Raw genomic sequence first — 17051 nt, 5'->3', positions numbered from 1 at the left:
TGAATGAGACTCTTATAGCCAAGATGACCTGTAGACTATTAACTAACTCAAGCGCTATGTGGGTCAGACTTTTAAAGTCGAAATACGTCAATTACGATGACTTTTGGTCCACCAACACTCGGATCACACCCTCACCATTTTGAAAATTGGTTCTCAAGAAAAGAGAGACAATGAGGGAAAAGGTCCTGTGGATTATAGGAGACGACACATCAGTCAAAATTCAAAATGACCATGGATCCCAAATCTCCCAAATCATCAACCAAACATAGTAAATAAACTGCCTTTTAACATTTTCTGGGTTGCAGATCTCATAATTACAAATCCTACCAGGTGGAATATGAATCTAATTTCACAGTATTTTGATAGCAACACAACACATGAGATTAGTAGCATCAAACTTCCAGCCAGAACACACAAGGACAAATTGATTTGGTGTCCAATCGAAAGCGGGAATTTCACAACGAAATCATATTATGCTGAAATAAAAGATCTCCCTGAACTAAATGAAGAGGTTCATGCATTTCCATGGTCAAAGTTTTGGAAACAAACAGAGATGCAACCAAATATTCAAATCTTCATTTGGAAACTCATACACGATGGACTGACAAATCTGAGCAACATAGGGAGAAGGTTGGATCAAATAACTCAAACATGTCGGATGTGCAATTTAAACGAAATCGAATCGGTTAACCATCTGTTCGGAAGTTGTCCCACATTCAGACAGTTGATTCAGCTCTCTAGGGAGGAAGGATTAAGTCAGATAAACACAGATCCAGTGAAACAACTCAAGAAAATGCTAGAAGAACATAGAAATAACAACAATCAATGGTATACTATCAAATATCTTATGTGGAATTGGTGGAAGACAAGAAATCAACTTATCTTTAACAATATCCAACCGAATCTAAGACGATGTTGGTGGCAAACTCAGGAAGATCTAAGGTATGTTTCCAACCCACAAGATGCTTTATCTCCGAATCACTCTGAACATGCAGATAACTGGTGCCCTCCATCGACGGGATTAATCAAAATTAATTTTGATGGATCATATCGAGAAACAAGAGCCTCCAGTGCGGCTATAGCAAGAGATGCACAGGGTTTCACACGATCGATTAAGACACAAACATTCAGGACGGAATCAGCTATGCACAGCGAAATGATAGGGTTCAGGTTGGCAATAGAAATGGCGGAAGAGATGGAGCAGGAAGCTTTTATAATCGAAGGGGACTCTAGGGTTCTACTGGACCTAATCTCAGCCGATGATCCGACAATACCGTGGTGATTGTACAACGAAATCGACGATCTCCGGTTACGCACGCGGCAGCTAAACATCACTCTATCCTACTCTCCACGTAGGATCAACCAAGCAGCACATGGTTTGGCGACTTTGGTTCTACCCCCTTAGTCTGCCTTGTATGCGGCTTTAGTACATTTTGTTAACTTGTGTTACTTTTGTCTCTATCTGTCAGTTCAGGGACCAACTTTGTAACCTATCCTTTATGAATGTTATTGTATTTCTCTCAAAAAAAAAAAAAAAAAACCAATAAAAGGCATTGGCTAAGGCATAATTCAACAAAGTTCATGTAATCGAACGGCCAACATCAAAAGTTATATCCAATTAAATTATGGGGCCCTTGAATTATTCTCATAGAACCCCCACCTTCTCATTTCTCACATCACATCTCTCTCTCTCTCTCTCTTCAGTAGAAGCAGAAAGAAGAAGCTAAATGATGCAGAGCTCAGCGTTGTATTCTCCGTCCATTACTTCTTCTACTACTACTCTCATTCCTTCATCTCGTCTTTCTCTCTCTAAAAGACAATTTTCTATCTCTAAATCTCAACAACCTTATGTTTCTCCTTCATCACCCATTTCTCTCTCTAGATCTTCTCCATCTCCTCTCTTATTCACTTCTTCTCAATCTCAATTCTCTCTCTTCCACTTAAAATCTCTTCATTCTTCTAACAAATCTTTCAAATCTCTTTCACCACCGATTAAATCATCTGCTTCATCTCCTGGTATAATTACCTCAGATGATCAGAAATCTGTTTCTCAGGGTGCCAAATTTGTTCCGTTTCTGATTTCAGTTGGAATTGGATTAATTGTTAGGTTTTTTGTTCCTAAACCTGTCGAAGTTACTCAACAAGCATGGCAATTACTTGCGATCTTCTTATCAACTATAGCTGGATTAGTTTTAAGTCCTTTACCTGTTGGTGCTTGGGCGTTTTTAGGTTTAACGACTGCAATTGTTACGAAAACCCTAGCTTTTACAACTGCATTTTCAGCTTTTACTAATGAAGTTATTTGGTTGATTGTTATTTCGTTTTTCTTTGCTCGTGGATTTGTTAAGACGGGACTTGGTGATAGAATCGCTACTTATTTTGTTAAGTGGCTTGGAAAAAGTACTTTAGGTTTGTCGTATGGATTAACGATTAGTGAAGCTCTAATCGCTCCGGCTATGCCGAGTACAACAGCTAGAGCTGGTGGTGTGTTTTTGCCGATTATTAAGTCATTATCGATTGCTGCTGGAAGTCAGCCCAACCATCCTTCGAAGAAGAAGCTTGGATCATATCTGATTCAGTCTCAATTTCAGGTAATAAAGAGTATCCTTGGTTTTCTTGGTTAGGTTTTTGCCTTGAATTGAAGTTACATTTTTTTAGAGTAAGATTGTTTACTATGTAATTTTAGAGATATCTAATTATAGTAGCTAGAAAATATGATCAAACTAAAAAAGATTAGAAAAAAAAAGGTTCGAAGGATATCTTTCGTACATTTATGGATTAACATTGCTCATGTTTATGTTATGTGACAATTGGGAAAATTAGAAAATCAAATGTAGAAGATCGGAAATTCAACTGCAAATGAATGTAAGTGGAAATGAAGAATAGTCCGAACTGCCCGTGAAAGAATAACATCTAAGAGTGGGTAGTTTGATGTTCGTAAATGGGATTGACCCATATCCATTGCCAATGCATTTTATTAAGGATAATAAGTAGGCCAACCACCACCCTGTTTGGACCCACCAGTGTCATCTATCCTTCGAACGTTGACGCAAATGGAGAACTGGGTCCAACTTTTCTTCCTTATAAAGGAACATGAAGGAAAGTTGTTTTTGTTACTTTATGTTGTTGATCAAATATTAAGGTTATTTAGTACTTCAGACGTGCTCCTTTTTGGGGGTAATCTTACTCAGGTTATTGCATCATTATGATTCCTGGTCAACTTTATTCTTTCGAAAATCCAAAGGCGTAAGCATCTAATCCAGTTGGTTCTACAGTCTAATATCGCACATTTAAAGTTTGTAACATGGTTTGTCCTCTTAGGCATTGTTGGTCAGGTAATTGTTGGTCTGCGGAATCTTGTAGGTGGGATCCACGAACTATATTTCTTCTTGTAAAATTTCATCTTGATAGATATCGGATTGTTCCACATTTTTGTGCTAGACTTATAGTTGTGTTATTTTAAAGTTTGGCTACTATGAAAAGGTTCTGATGTTGTTGTTTTTTTGTGATGGCGATATATCTACCTCTTATTTGGTGTTTTTTTATGCATGGCAGTCCGCTGGTAACTCAAGTGCGCTTTTCCTAACTGCTGCAGCTCAAAACTTGTTGTGTTTGAAATTAGCCGAGGAACTCGGAATTAAAATTGCAAGTCCATGGGTTTCGTGGTTCAAGGCTGCAAGTTTACCTGCACTGGTTTCTCTTCTAGCCACTCCATTTATCCTATATAAGATATTCCCTCCTGAAACGAAAGACACACCTGATGCACCCGCTTTGGCTACAAAGAAGCTGGAAAAGATGGGTCCCGTCACAAAGAATGAATGGGTGATGGTTAGTACTATGCTTTTTGCAGTCACATTGTGGGTCTTTGGGTAAGTGCCAATCAATTCAGTATTTGACATATAATGAAAACTACGATACAGTAGAAATGATAAACACAGTCACTCTCCTCTTTTAGCAGATAGAGTCATAGAACTCTTATCCCCCTAATCGCATAGCTACGGCACAGCAGAGAGAAGATTATCTATTGCACATTTTCAATATAATTAATGACATATTTCTATATGATAGTGCTGCGATTAGATAGGAATAACTTCACTTGATTATGCATAAAATTGCTCCTCTCCTGACTGGATTCCGTATATGTGAACGGGCATTTTTTTGTTGCGGTTATCTTACACATGAAGTCAGCAGAAGTTAGATTGTTCAAGTTATTTTCAAATAGCCTGACCAGTCACCCCCTGATGTAAGAATTAACATTCAGGATATTCCTGAAGGGCTATTAACTATCTTTTCTTACATATGCTAATGCCATTCAGATAGTTGAAACTGAATTATGCATTTATGTGAAAGTAACATTCATTGAACTATCTGACATGTGAAATTTGCAATAATCTAAATAATTTGTCTACTTTGCAACATAAAATATTTCTGAATTATTGCCTCATTATGCTAGTGTATCTCCAATTTTGCTTTTTTAGGACTCGATTTCTGACAGAGCTTGGTCTGTATGTGCAGAGATGCTCTTGGTATAGCAAGTGTTGTTGCTGCAATGCTTGGTCTCTCGATACTCCTGTTACTGGGTGTTCTAGAGTGGGATGATTGCTTAAGCGAAAAATCAGCATGGGATACATTGGCTTGGTTTGCAGTTTTAGTGGGAATGGCAGGACAGTTAACAAACCTGGGTATAGTGTCATGGATGTCTACTTGCGTAGCCAAGTTTCTCGGGACATTCTCTTTGAGTTGGCCAGCTGCATTTGGGGTTCTTCAAGTAGCCTATTTTTCAATCCACTATCTATTTGCAAGTCAGACAGGTCATGTAGGAGCATTATACTCTGCATTTCTTGCTATGCATTTAGCATCTGGAGTTCCAGCTATTGTGGCTGCGTTAGCTTTGGCATACAATACTAATCTCTTTGGCGCACTCACACATTATAGCAGTGGTCAGGCTGCGGTATACTACGGTGGTATAGCTTCTTTTTTCCTTTTCAGATCTTTCTTTTATAATTTCCTTCTTTAGGTTTAAATTATAAATTAGGGATGGATCTTTAACATCGTCACGTGTAGTGCCCACATCGACATGCTCCAAAGACGTTATTCTACTGAATGATCTTCCAGCCAAGTCGAAAACTATGTATCATGGACATTGGTACGCTTGTTGGTGTTTGACATCAGTAGGAGGTGTCAGATACTGTGAGTGAAAAAAGTCGAGTGGAAAAAGTTAGATACTCTGATACAATTGTTAATTGTATACTTAGACTTTTTGTCTTAGTTAATAGGTCCTTTACTTTTTCACTTACAATACTTCACTTTGGATTAGTTTAAGCATCACGGGAAGTAATTGCTCATTTAGAACAAAATACAGCATTGGGATATACAGAACTATACTTTTAGCTGCATATTCTTTTTTGTTTTTTTAGCTGCATATCAATCAGAAATAAAGGTAGCAGATAAAAATGGTATGACTACATGTTATGTAACTAAACACTCTCAATTAAAAACAATTTATGTGTAGCCGAGTGCATAGTTTCTCATTGTTGCTTCTTAGCTTGATCTAAATGGTGCCGTTGTGATAACTGATAATTGTTGTTTTTTGTGTTCTTCTGAATAGCTGGTTATGTTGATCTACCTGACATCTTCAAAATCGGTTTTATAATGGCTATGATCAATGCTACAATCTGGGGTGGAGTCGGAGCGGTTTGGTGGAAGTTTCTTGGTCTCTATTAAACTCAAGTAAACAAGTTTTCATTCAATTTTTAACCTATTATTGGATCTCTCATTAGTTGTTCAAGTATTCTAGTGGTGTAAACACTTTTTCTTAGTTTAATTTTTAAACTCTGAGTTTCTCCACAGACAGCTAATGTGATTATGCAAATTCTAGCCTCAAAATTGAATCCATCTTGATTCATTATGTTGTTTCATTTTTGTAACCCAGATGAATAGAGGAGCCTAAATTTATGATTTTTTTTTTCTTTCCTTTTTTCTTGGTTTCAATCGGTGACCGATCCATAGAGTTCACTCAATATCGTGATAAGTGTTTGCAAAATGATAACGTCCGGTTTATGCTTGTGCTTGTTTATCGTGTGAGAAACGCAAAAGTGTTCCCCCAGATACGGAGCAGAAGCTTAGTATTGCAGAGGAATATGATATTGTTTCAGTCAATGATAGTGTGAGAAGCTTTCAACCAAATAAGAATCTGTTTTTTGTTTGTTGTTTAAGTGATCAGGTGAAATCTATTCTCATTTCCTCGAGTCGTTTTCGTTTTCGTTTTCATTTGAGGGAGACGAAGGCACATAAACATACATACACTGGGGTGGTGTTTGCGTTTTACGTCGGAATCCGACTCTTTTGACTGGCTTTAAATTTGCGTGCAAGGCTCGCTTTGGTCAGGGACGCGATAGTTATTTCACCTTACACCTTGTTACAAAATATTTTATTTTGGGCTCATAAGCCACTCTAAAATTTCTCTCCACTCTAAAATCAGCTAGAAATAAGCAATCTAAATGAGCCCAACAAAAAGCAAATATTCTGGAATCCTACTGGGGAAGCAATTTTCCGGGCCCCAACAAAATTACCCATCATAGTTTTTTCACGTCTCATGTGCTCTTTAACCACAAACCTCTAGTCTAACAAATAAACCACATAAATCAATCAATCAAAAAAAAAGCAAACAAACCACATACATCAAGGCCACCGCTTTGGGGGAAGCAGAAAAATTTCTGAGGAAGACGGTGCAAAACTAAAAAAACGCAAACCAAACGCACCTCAGAAGTCGTCGGCCGGATGTTGCCGGCAACTTCATCATCTTCTCTTTCTCCCCCTTTCTCTCTCCCTCTCTTCTCTCTCTCTCTCTCTCCCTTTCTTCTTTTTTTCTATCTCTTCTACCTCTATCTCTCTCTTCCCTCCCTTCTGTCTCTCTAAATTCCGGCGAAGGGAATGGTCTCTTTGTCGGAACCTTCTTCTGAAAAACCAGACGAACTTCGTCTGGTTTTCCAGAAGAAGGTTGTCTAAATCTGGAGTCCAGATCAAAACGAGTTTCGCCTGGAAAACCAGACGAAGGTCTCCTCCATTCGTTCGGTTTTCCAGACGAAGGTTCCGGCGAAGGAAACATTCCCTTCGCCGGAATTTGGAGAGAGAAAATAGGGAAGAGAGAGAGAGGTAGAAGAGAGAGGGAAGAGAGAAAGAGAGGTAGAAGAGATAGAGAGAGATAGGGATGAAGAGAGAGAGAGAGAGAGAAAGGGATGAAGAGGGAAAGAGGGTCGCCGGCGTTAATGGCAGAAGTCACCGGAAGAAGACAAAATAAAAATTGAAAGGATGATATTTGGAGGAAACAAAAAAAATTTGTTTCCACCCAAAACTTAATGCCCCGGAAACTTTGCTGATTTCCCCAAAACATTGGCCTAAATCAATCAATCCAGTAGAATAATAGCAGGACAACAATATTTTTTTTTTTTTTTTTAATTTTTATTCCAGGGCATGTCAGTGTGTCCAAAGTTCAGCAAAAAATTTATAACGTAGAACTATATAATCAGTATTTTAAAAGTTTCATTTTTTGCTTCACGGTCCGTTTGATACGCGAGAAAATTATGTGGGAAAATCAATTTTCGTAAGAAAATCTATTTTCCACTATTTGGTTGGGCGTTTTGGGTGTGCTAAATGATTTCTTAAGAAAAAAAAAAAGGTATGAAAATTATCTCTTCCGTGAAGGTGTTTAAGTAATTTCCTTACACCCTTAATCTTCAATCTTGGATTGTTCCGGCATGGCATGGCTGCTTGAAGAGATTTTGGCTTGTTCGGATCATCTCTTTTTTACATGATGAGATCGAAAAATCTAACTCTAACCTTGATTCCTTCTAAATTTTCGACCTAATCATGTACAATTTTGGTTTTCTAATATTATCTTTGGATTCTCTTTATAATCCATAATTGACTTTTTTTATAGCATTCATTTGGATTCTTCAAACAACAAAAGGAACCAAAATCAGATTTGGATTTTTCGTTTTCTCCATTCTTTCTCTTTATGCTCTTCAGATAAGATGGATCAAAAGAAACAGTGGAGAAAAGTAACCAAAACCGGATTCTTCAAGTAATAAAACTTTAGATTATTCAAACCCTAATTTATCAATTTTCCCAATCCAAAAAATCAAATCTCAAACCATAACACCCTTAGACCAGAACTTTTGATTCAAATTCGGATACCTGATTAAATGAAGCTTGGTCTTGTTTATGAATGTCATCATCTTTACTCTAAACCCTCAATCCAGAACTTGATTTTGAGATTAGTAAGATGAGATCGGGAGAAGGGAAGGAAAGGGAAGAAGACAACATCACGAAACTCTAAAGGCACCCCTTATAAGTAATTTACTTTTTTCCTTTTGAGAAATCGACTACGATCTACGTCAGTCGTTACAAGGCATTAATACATCGGTAAGATGTGATGAGCACGATAATCGCCTAAGTTAAACCAATAATTAAAGAGGCCTAAAGCCCGACAACAAAGAGCCTAAAGTCCGACAGTATCTACTTTATTCAATGCCTAAATTACATGGGATAAATCTTGGTTATAAACTGCTTCCACCGAAACTCGATCCCAAGACCTCACGGACTTAAGAGGGATGTCCTACCACTACACAAAAGGGTGGTGGACAAGTAATTTACTATTTTTTTTTGAGAAATTGACTACGATCTACATTAATTGTTACAAGGAATTGACACATGATGAAGATGTGATGGGCACGATAAATGCCTAATTTAAACCATAATGAAAGAGACCTAAAGCCCGACAACATGAAAGAGGCCTAAAGCCTGAAAAATTATTATATTGTTTACTATATATATTGCCAAAATTACATGGGATAAATCTTGATAGCAAACTGCTTCTACCGCGACTTGATCTGACTACCTCAGGACTTAAAAGGGGTGTCCAACCTCTGGACGAAAGGGTGGTGGACAAGTAATTTGCGTATAACATCACAAAAGCACCCACTGAATGTCTAAAGTTTATACTTTATATTTTTTTAAAGGCAACCCTTTTTTTCCCGGTCTCTGTCAAACACTTAAACTATAACGTGAAAATTTTGATTTTCTTTGTCATTAGGAATAATTCACTTTCCTATCCAAATGTTTTCACAGGTATCAAAAGGACCCTAATTGATGTATAGTACATAGTATATAGGTCACATAGAAAAAGAGAGTGGATTGCCTTCTGTTAAGCTCAAACTAGCCTTTTCTTATACTCATATTTGCCATAAAGATACCTAACCACAAGTATATGGTTGCCGAAATGATGTTTAAAATGTTTTTTTTTTTTGTGGAACTAAATGATGTTTAAAATGTTGTTCTATGCTATAAGAGCAAACCCAATAGTTGAGGGTCGGGGTTCTAAATATTTGAATTTGGGAGCCCAGGGTGCTCCAAGACGAGAGTCCCTTGGACGGACTCCCCAAGAGGTCGGAATCCCTCCGCCAACTCTTCCCAATTTGGGGTGGATTCCTAAAAAAATTGTCCACTTATAATATTTTTAATACTTCAAAACAATTTTTTATTTTTAATATATTTTTTTGATTTTTTTAAAATCTTCTATCTTTTATAAAAATAGACGGCTGACACATTTGAAATTTGAAGCAACTAATTTTGTAGTCGAAAATTAGACCTAAAATTTCACACAAGCACATCACACACGACTAAACAAATTAAATTTGGGTTGGGACCCCCTTTTTGGGGATCCTCCCTTGGAGCAGGAGCTCCTACAAATTTAGAGGCTTAAATGAGATGCGAACCTCCTATTTGGGATTTGGGAGCCTTTATTCGATTTCCTCTAAGTCTGGTTAGTCCACGTCTAATTTTAATCTTAAAATGATAATTCCATAATAATTGCATAATAAAATGATCTAACTTCTTAAATCATTATTAGCGGTGATTCAATAGACAGCCATATCAAACTTAGAGCATCTCAAAATGATAATTCCATAATAATTGCATGATAAAATTATCTAACTTCTTAAATCATTATTAGCAGTGATTCAATAGACAACAATATCAAACTTAGAGCATCTCAAATGCAGTAGTCTCTAATGATGTCGGAAACTTATTTTCTGAGTATTTCTTGAAAATTAAACTTGTAACTTTTCATTAAATGTCCTTCCTACTTTCCAATGATGATTTAAGATGATCGTGGGGGTGAGCTACCTGCAAAGACATTGAGCTTAAATCAGTTAAGTGTTGTAGGTTAGGGAAGTAATTTAGTGGGATGAGCCAAATATTGACCAACATCAGTGTCATGCTCATCGTCTTTGCCTTCGGGGGCAACCTCATCCTCAACTTCATAGTCGGCCCTCCCTTCTTCATCGTCCGGCTCTGATTTTTCACTCAAATAAATCTCCCAATGAGTTACAACTCGGCAACATACCCATTCACGGTATCAGGAGCCATTTGCAAAAAGGCACCAAGATCAGCTGAGCTTTGATGTCAGGTGAGCACAATCTCACCCATTCTTTAAGCCGAGGACCCCTTTCTTAACTTTGAGCCCACAAGAAGGTAAGTTGACAACTTGCCACAAATTTTTCTCTCTCTTCCTAAAGCGACGATCCATATCAAATATAGCCTATTCACTCTTCTTCTCCGTCACTTCCAGGTCGCATTTCAGGTCAACGATTATTTGAAGATATTGCTCAGTTGTGTGGGCAGGCCCATCCTTAACCCGAGTCAACTTCAAATCCATGCTACATCTCTCCCCAACTATATCCACCTGAATCATGAACTCGCCCGGGTTCTATTTTGGCCATGTCTCTCTCGGCATTAGTTGCACGACAGACATCCAAGCTGAGTTGAGATCGAACTCAAACTTTTGAAACTTGTTAGCAGACGACTATATTACTACCTTGAGCTACAAATAAAGAAGTGGTTAGTTAAAATACTACTCAAAAGAGAAAAAAAAAATAGAAATTTCAATCCTACCAAAATAGACACTAAGTCGAGTTAAAAAGGGAAGAGGATCCACGGATAAGTCGATCGAGTGACCAACAATTGAACTCCCAGAATGGAGAATCGGGAGAGATAATCAAATTTGGCATTATTAACCTTAATATTGATTTCCTGATACGTAACAGGTGAACCAGAAGGGTCGACCGTTTTATCTAAGAAGACGGAGGATCAATAACCACCTCAACAACCTCAGACTCATCGAAAGAATAGCTTCAGCAGCTCGCTAGAAAGAGACACTTCTTTGCAAGAGTGAAAGATTGGCCTCTTGAAATCTTTGTGACCTCGACCACGTAGCTCCCTCCAAAGCAAGTCCACGAAAAATGGGTTTGGTCTATTTACACTAGATTTTTTTCATATCTACAACATAAAGGAAAATATTCATACAAGTACAAAAAAAGAGACATTGAGAAGACAGTTTAAACAACTCACCAAATAAAGAGGGGCAGAGGACCCAGAGGCGCATAAGCTCTGACTGGTTGAGTTGTCTCAGTAGTGGAATCCAAAGCTAAGACTTGGGTTTGAACACCTAGAAAATCAAATATAGAATTTTGAACATGAGAAGTAGAGACTGAACCCTTTGTTAGAAAAGGCAGCACGAGCATAACTTTACCTTTAGGGACAGGGCCCAAACTGCTACCCAAAGTAGGTATGAATCTCCCTTTATAAGGAAATATGGCGATCCCTAGAGCACTCCCACTCGAAGGACCCTTATTTTTTAATTTCAGAGTAAGTTTCTCATTTTCATTCTAAAATAGAAAAATAGTCAGTGAAGGAAATGTTCTTCGATCAAGATGGCAATGCAATCAGTTTGTCCGACAGGACAGATGATGAATAAGTTCGGTCATTTTAGGAATCGTAATGTTTAGCTAAAACTAACTATGATCTACAACTCATTCAGATGACATGCGACTAACAAAGACCGATCCTACAACAGGTTACACAAAAGAGTGTCGACTCTATCAGAAGATCTAACTAGACAGAGTGGGATAAAAGGCGTGGATGGCCCGGGGCAGAGGGTGTACGGGCGCATGACCCCAGCCATGTCCAAGGTTGGGCGTAGTGGTCGGGCCTCTTAGGGCATGGTCGGCAAGGTCATTCCCTTTAGGAATGGGACTCCTGGCCAGCCACCACAATGGGGAACCCCAGATGGGAGTTAATTCCCATATAGGAATTCCACTTAGATTTGGTTTTCTGGAATTTTTTTGCTTTGGCGGTTCTTTTGGAAACCTAATTTGATTAAGATTCCGATTTTAGAAATCTCTATAAACGTATACAATTATAATAGAAATAAGTGTGGAAAATTCTCATAATTTTTCGTCTCTCTAGCTACATTAGTACAATATAATAAAGATAATAATTCCTAAACTGTCTATTTAGTCTAAAGAAGAAAGAGCTCTTCATCTTCACCTCTAAAGAAGGATCAAGAAAGGTCTCCATTCAATTCTAGCTAACCTAAAGAGCAGAAGATTAAGTCCATTCCTTGAGTGTCTCAAGTAGAGGAGCTGCACAAATGGAGCTCTAGATCTTCGAGAGAAAATAATCAAATTAGTCAGTAGGATAAGCGAATTAAGGTAATTCTGATTTTACTAGTTCATTATTGGTTTGGCATGAGATCCAGACAGCTAATGTTAGATGTATGACATCTCAGATTCCGCTTAGAACATTAGGTGTGACCATAACCAAAGAGAGGTATTAGAGCCATTTGCACGAGCTAATTTTAGCTAATCTCGGACTAACACTTTAACAAATTTAGATTTGTTATAGCTAGATAGATATGCAAAGAATTTAGACAAGATTTGATAAAATTTCATATTAGAAAGGAAAGGATCTTCAAAACAGATTGCAAATTTGAGTTTTCTTCAAGAGACTTGATTTTTCAAAGAGTTTCAAAAGAGAAATATCATTTTTTTTCATAGATTTTTAAATTATTTTCAAAAGGAGTTTTCAAAATTAGGATTCAAAAAGAACAAAAAATTGGTGGTAAGTCTCAGACATGGAGAGACGCGCACCGGATGCCTCTTGAGCCAAGTCCGAGTGCATATTGTTCGGGTCCCTCCTAATATAAAAAGGATTCCTAGTTAAAATAGGATTTTCCCTGATTCCTTTTGTGGGTTGATATAGGTTTTCTATTTCAAGCCTAAAAAAGATATCCTATTTTTATTAGAATACCTCCTTAATTGTCATTGTAAAAGAGAATGAAAGGGAAAATAGTATTCATACTTTCAAACGAGAGAGTATCCTCTCAGTTGGGAAAGTTATTGGAGAATCTTTTTAGATCATATCCTCTCGGATTCGAGGGAGGTGATAGAAAGATAGTGAATCCTTTCAGATCATATCCTCTCAGATTAGAGAGAGATAAGAGAGAGAACTATAATCCTCCCAGTAGGGAGAGTGATTAGGTAATCATTTCTGACTATATCCTTTCGGATAGAAGAGAAAGGTCAGAGAGAGAACTTTTTTAGATTATATCCTCTCAAATTAGAGTGTGAAATATGAGAGAGAGGAAAAAAAAGAGAAATAGAGATTTGGTTTAGTGTTATAATTCTTCAATCATTGTGGTAATTTAGGAGTAAGACACCTTTATTTCCCTTTTTCTTCTTCAGCTTTATCAACCGTAGTTTTGGTGAGGAATTTTTATTTAAGAGTGTTTCTACACATCTTGAAGAGTTGGTGAATCCATTATTGCTTTAGGGAGTAGTTGTGTAACTCATTATTATCATCATATTGAAAGTTTTAATTGGTTTATGTATTTATGACGTATCTACATACATATAATGACTTCCCGAAAGCGTGTTAAGAAAAAGGGAGATGCTAGAGTGACTTAGAGGATGACATAATGACGTGAAATTCACTAAAAGACAATATTTTTTTAAAATTTGACTACAGTGAAGACCGCTTTTGTTTCCAAATGAGAAAATATGTCATCCTCTAAGTACCAAATTCTAAGTCACTCTTTCATTTCTCTAAAAAAAAAATATACTGTATTTTAATTTATTTCACAAAAACAACAGAACAGTTTCCCCACGTGCGTTATGTTGTCTGCATACATCCACTATAATACACAACCACTCACCAATCTTGGTCAAAATTCAAAGCTCTCGGTTCCTTGTAATCTCCTTCCTTTTACATCACAACCTACAATTTTGGATCAATTTAATATTACAAAACTAAGCCACCAAGGAAACCTAACTTTCTCTCTCTCTCCTACTCTTCTAAATATATGAAAACCATGAGACAATGAGATCAATTGCTTCTATACAGAGAGAGAGAGAGAGAGAGAGAGAGAGAAAGAAATCTAGATAGAGAAAGATAAAATGGGTTGGTATGGAATTGAATCAAGCTTAAAGTGCAATAAACACCCAAAACATAGACAATCACCAGGGGTGTGTTCATGTTGTTTGAAAGAAAAGCTCTCTGATTTCAATTCAACTTCTACTATAACACCTTATTTATTATCTCCTCTTTCTTCTTCTTCTTCCTCTTCTTCTCCAACTCATTATCGAAAACAAGAACATGACCAAATTGATCAGAACAGTATATTTGTTTCGTCGTCGAAAACCAGAGATGATCAGCTCAAGAGAAGCCGTTCAGTCGAAGATGGAAATGGAAAGAGCAAGAGGAAAAGTGGGTTTTGGTTAAAATTATTAACCAAACCAAACTTCAACTCTAATAAGAAAAATAATATTAAGATCTTGATGATGCATTCGAAGACTATGACTGAAAAACGGACTCAACGGGTACGAATTTGACGAAAGGAACTAATTAAACAAGGAAAAGTATATATACAGTTTTATGTACACATGCAGAGGAGTAAAACAATCTTCATCTTCTTTTTCTCTCTTTTGATCTGGTATAATACAATTAGGTTTCATTTATACAATGACTGCTTGTATTATATCATTCAACAAACCTCTAAATAATTTTGAGAGGGAGAAGTATGAGATTAAGGTTATATATGAATTTTTACATGATTTGAAATTGGGAAGGATTTGTTATATTTAGCATGTATGATGTTATTTTCTCCCTCTTTTCTTCTTTTAACTTTATATCTAAGTTGGTTTTTCTCATCTACTTGGTAATCTTGTGATGTAAACTTGCTACAACGGATGTTTACTATCCTTTATGATAACAAATTTTAACATAAATTCAATAAGTTTTGTTCCTAATTGAATATATTTCTTCAATGTTGAGGCTTTTTAGTCTTTTATCTTTACTATATATTTGTTATCTGGTAAACCTAGTTCCACTAATGAAATCCCTAACCTCCATTAAAATGTTTCTCTCTTTTTCTTCTCTTTGAATATTGTTATTGATTTTCACATGGTATCGGAGCTTAGAATGTGGGAAAGCGGTTTGTGAGCTTAGAAATAGGCGATTTGGATACATAAAAGGGAAAGAGAGAGTTGTTGGGAGAGTTCGAAAAAGGTTGTCTTTGGATTTTGGTTTTATTTTGGATTTTCGGAGAAGAAGGGTTGGACGAGTTACCGGTTTTTTGATTTAGGCGGTTTTGGAGAAGGGTTGGACGAGTTGCACTTAGGTGGTTTTGGAAAATAGTTGGACGAGTTGCACTTTGGTGGTTTTGGAAAAAGTGATTTTACTATTTGGAGAAGAAGGGTGCGTTTGGAATTTATTTTTTTACTAGCTGGAAAATTATCTTCTACAAGGGACCGCTTGGTTGCCGCAGATCTCGTATTGTTATTTCGCACTTCCTCTTCTTCGTACTTTTTTAGCTAGTCTGTTTGGTGTTGTTATTTGCTTTGTTGGTTATTTTTGGTACTGAATTGAAAAAATGGGCGGGGGGGGGATGATTCATTGCAAGCTATTAGTGTAAGATTGAATGGTAAAAACTACTTTTATTAGAGTTTTTTTATGAGAAATTTTTTGAAAGGAAAATATTTGTGGGATTACATTGATGGTACTGTTGTTCAAGCAATTGATAAATCGAAAAAAAAATTTGCTGAGTTATATAAGACTTGGGAAGCAAATAACTCAAAAATTATCACTTGGATTAATAACTCAGTAGATAACACTATTGGATATCAGTTGGCGAAATTTCAAACTTGTCATGAGATGTGGTTTTACTTAGCAGATATGTTCCAATAGTCGATTTGCAACACAGTATAAGTTAGAAGCTGATATTAGAAATATGGAACACAGAGATGTGAGTATTCAAGAATTTCATTCTGCAATGACTGGTCTTTGGATCAGTTAGCTCTTACAAAATCCGAAGAGTTGCAGGCTTGTCCTCCTTATATTGCTCTAGAGAGGAAGGTCGTTTGGTTCAGTTTTTGATGGCTTTGCGTAGTGATTTTGAATTAATTCGTAGTACAATTTTGCATAGTAAGACACTTCCCTCTATTGCTAAAGTTGTTAATGAGCTTATAGCTGAAGAGACATGTCTCAAGTACCAAGCAAGGAAAGACATTCTTCAAATACCTACTGAAACAGTGTTAGCTGTTCATTCGAAGCAAAATCACAAGAACAAACCTTATACAAAGGTTGCTATGGATGAATGCAACTTCTGTAAGCAAAAGGGTCATTGGAAGGCTCAATGTCCCAAGTTAATGAACAAGTCACAACAGAATCAGAGACCTCAGAAGCCTTTTCAGTATGACGCTGCAGTAGTTATACCGCCATCTGACTCGCCTGGTTCTAGGGACTCATCTTCTTCTGTGCCCAAAACTGATAATGTGGTTGATTAATTTCAAATGTATATGAAATTTCTTGCCATGCAGCCACATGCTATGTCCACCTCTGCTCCGCAAGGCCCTTTAGCTCCCAAGTCTTCTAGTACTACATTAGACTCACTCTCAGATCAGTTTTAGAAATTCTTAGTCATGCAGCCATATGCCTTGTCTTCTTCTGAAGGTTTCTTTTCTCTTATTTCTTCCTCAGGTATGCCTTCTTCAGTTTGGATTTTAGATTCTGGAGCCTCTCGTCACATGTCTCCAGACTTACCATCTTTTGTTTCATTAAAGCATATATCTGATCTTCCAGTCCGAACCGTTGACGGCACACCAATGTCATTAGGTGGTATCGGCTATGTCGTCACACCTAGTCTATCTATTTAT

At 37.0% G+C, this 17051-nt stretch overlaps 3 protein-coding genes and 1 pseudogene across 3 annotated transcripts; all 4 read left to right on the top strand.

Moving 5' to 3' along the window:
- The first annotated feature begins 337 nt into the window (after positions 1-337).
- Positions 338-1282, top strand: LOC147530889 (uncharacterized). Its single transcript, XM_086649689.1, has one exon. It carries the CDS (start codon positions 338-340, stop codon positions 1280-1282), a length of 945 nt encoding a protein of 314 aa, XP_086505815.1.
- Positions 1283-1627: 345 nt separating this feature from the next.
- Positions 1628-5905, top strand: DIT2.1 (dicarboxylate transport 2.1). The gene is made up of 4 exons (XM_086647910.1): positions 1628-2591; positions 3556-3869; positions 4516-4964; positions 5609-5905. The coding sequence occupies exons 1-4, from the start codon at positions 1728-1730 to the stop codon at positions 5722-5724; spliced, it is 1743 nt and encodes a 580-aa protein (XP_086504036.1). The 5' UTR covers positions 1628-1727; the 3' UTR covers positions 5725-5905.
- Positions 5906-14266: 8361 nt separating this feature from the next.
- Positions 14267-14819, top strand: LOC147530887 (uncharacterized). Its single transcript, XM_086649406.1, has one exon. The coding sequence runs from the start codon at positions 14295-14297 to the stop codon at positions 14727-14729; it is 435 nt and encodes a 144-aa protein (XP_086505532.1). The 5' UTR covers positions 14267-14294; the 3' UTR covers positions 14730-14819.
- Positions 14820-15780: 961 nt separating this feature from the next.
- Positions 15781-16682, top strand: LOC147530886 (uncharacterized; annotated as a pseudogene).
- The last annotated feature ends 369 nt before the right edge of the window (positions 16683-17051 follow it).

The sequence above is a fragment of the Eschscholzia californica genome, unplaced genomic scaffold (genome assembly GCF_041429995.1).
Source record: "Eschscholzia californica isolate CP2 unplaced genomic scaffold, dmEscCali1.0.p SCAF_6, whole genome shotgun sequence".
NCBI lineage: Eukaryota > Viridiplantae > Streptophyta > Magnoliopsida > Ranunculales > Papaveraceae > Eschscholzia > Eschscholzia californica.
The sequence above is the reverse complement of the archived record's forward strand: the minus strand, read 5'-3'. Positions and strand labels throughout refer to the sequence as shown.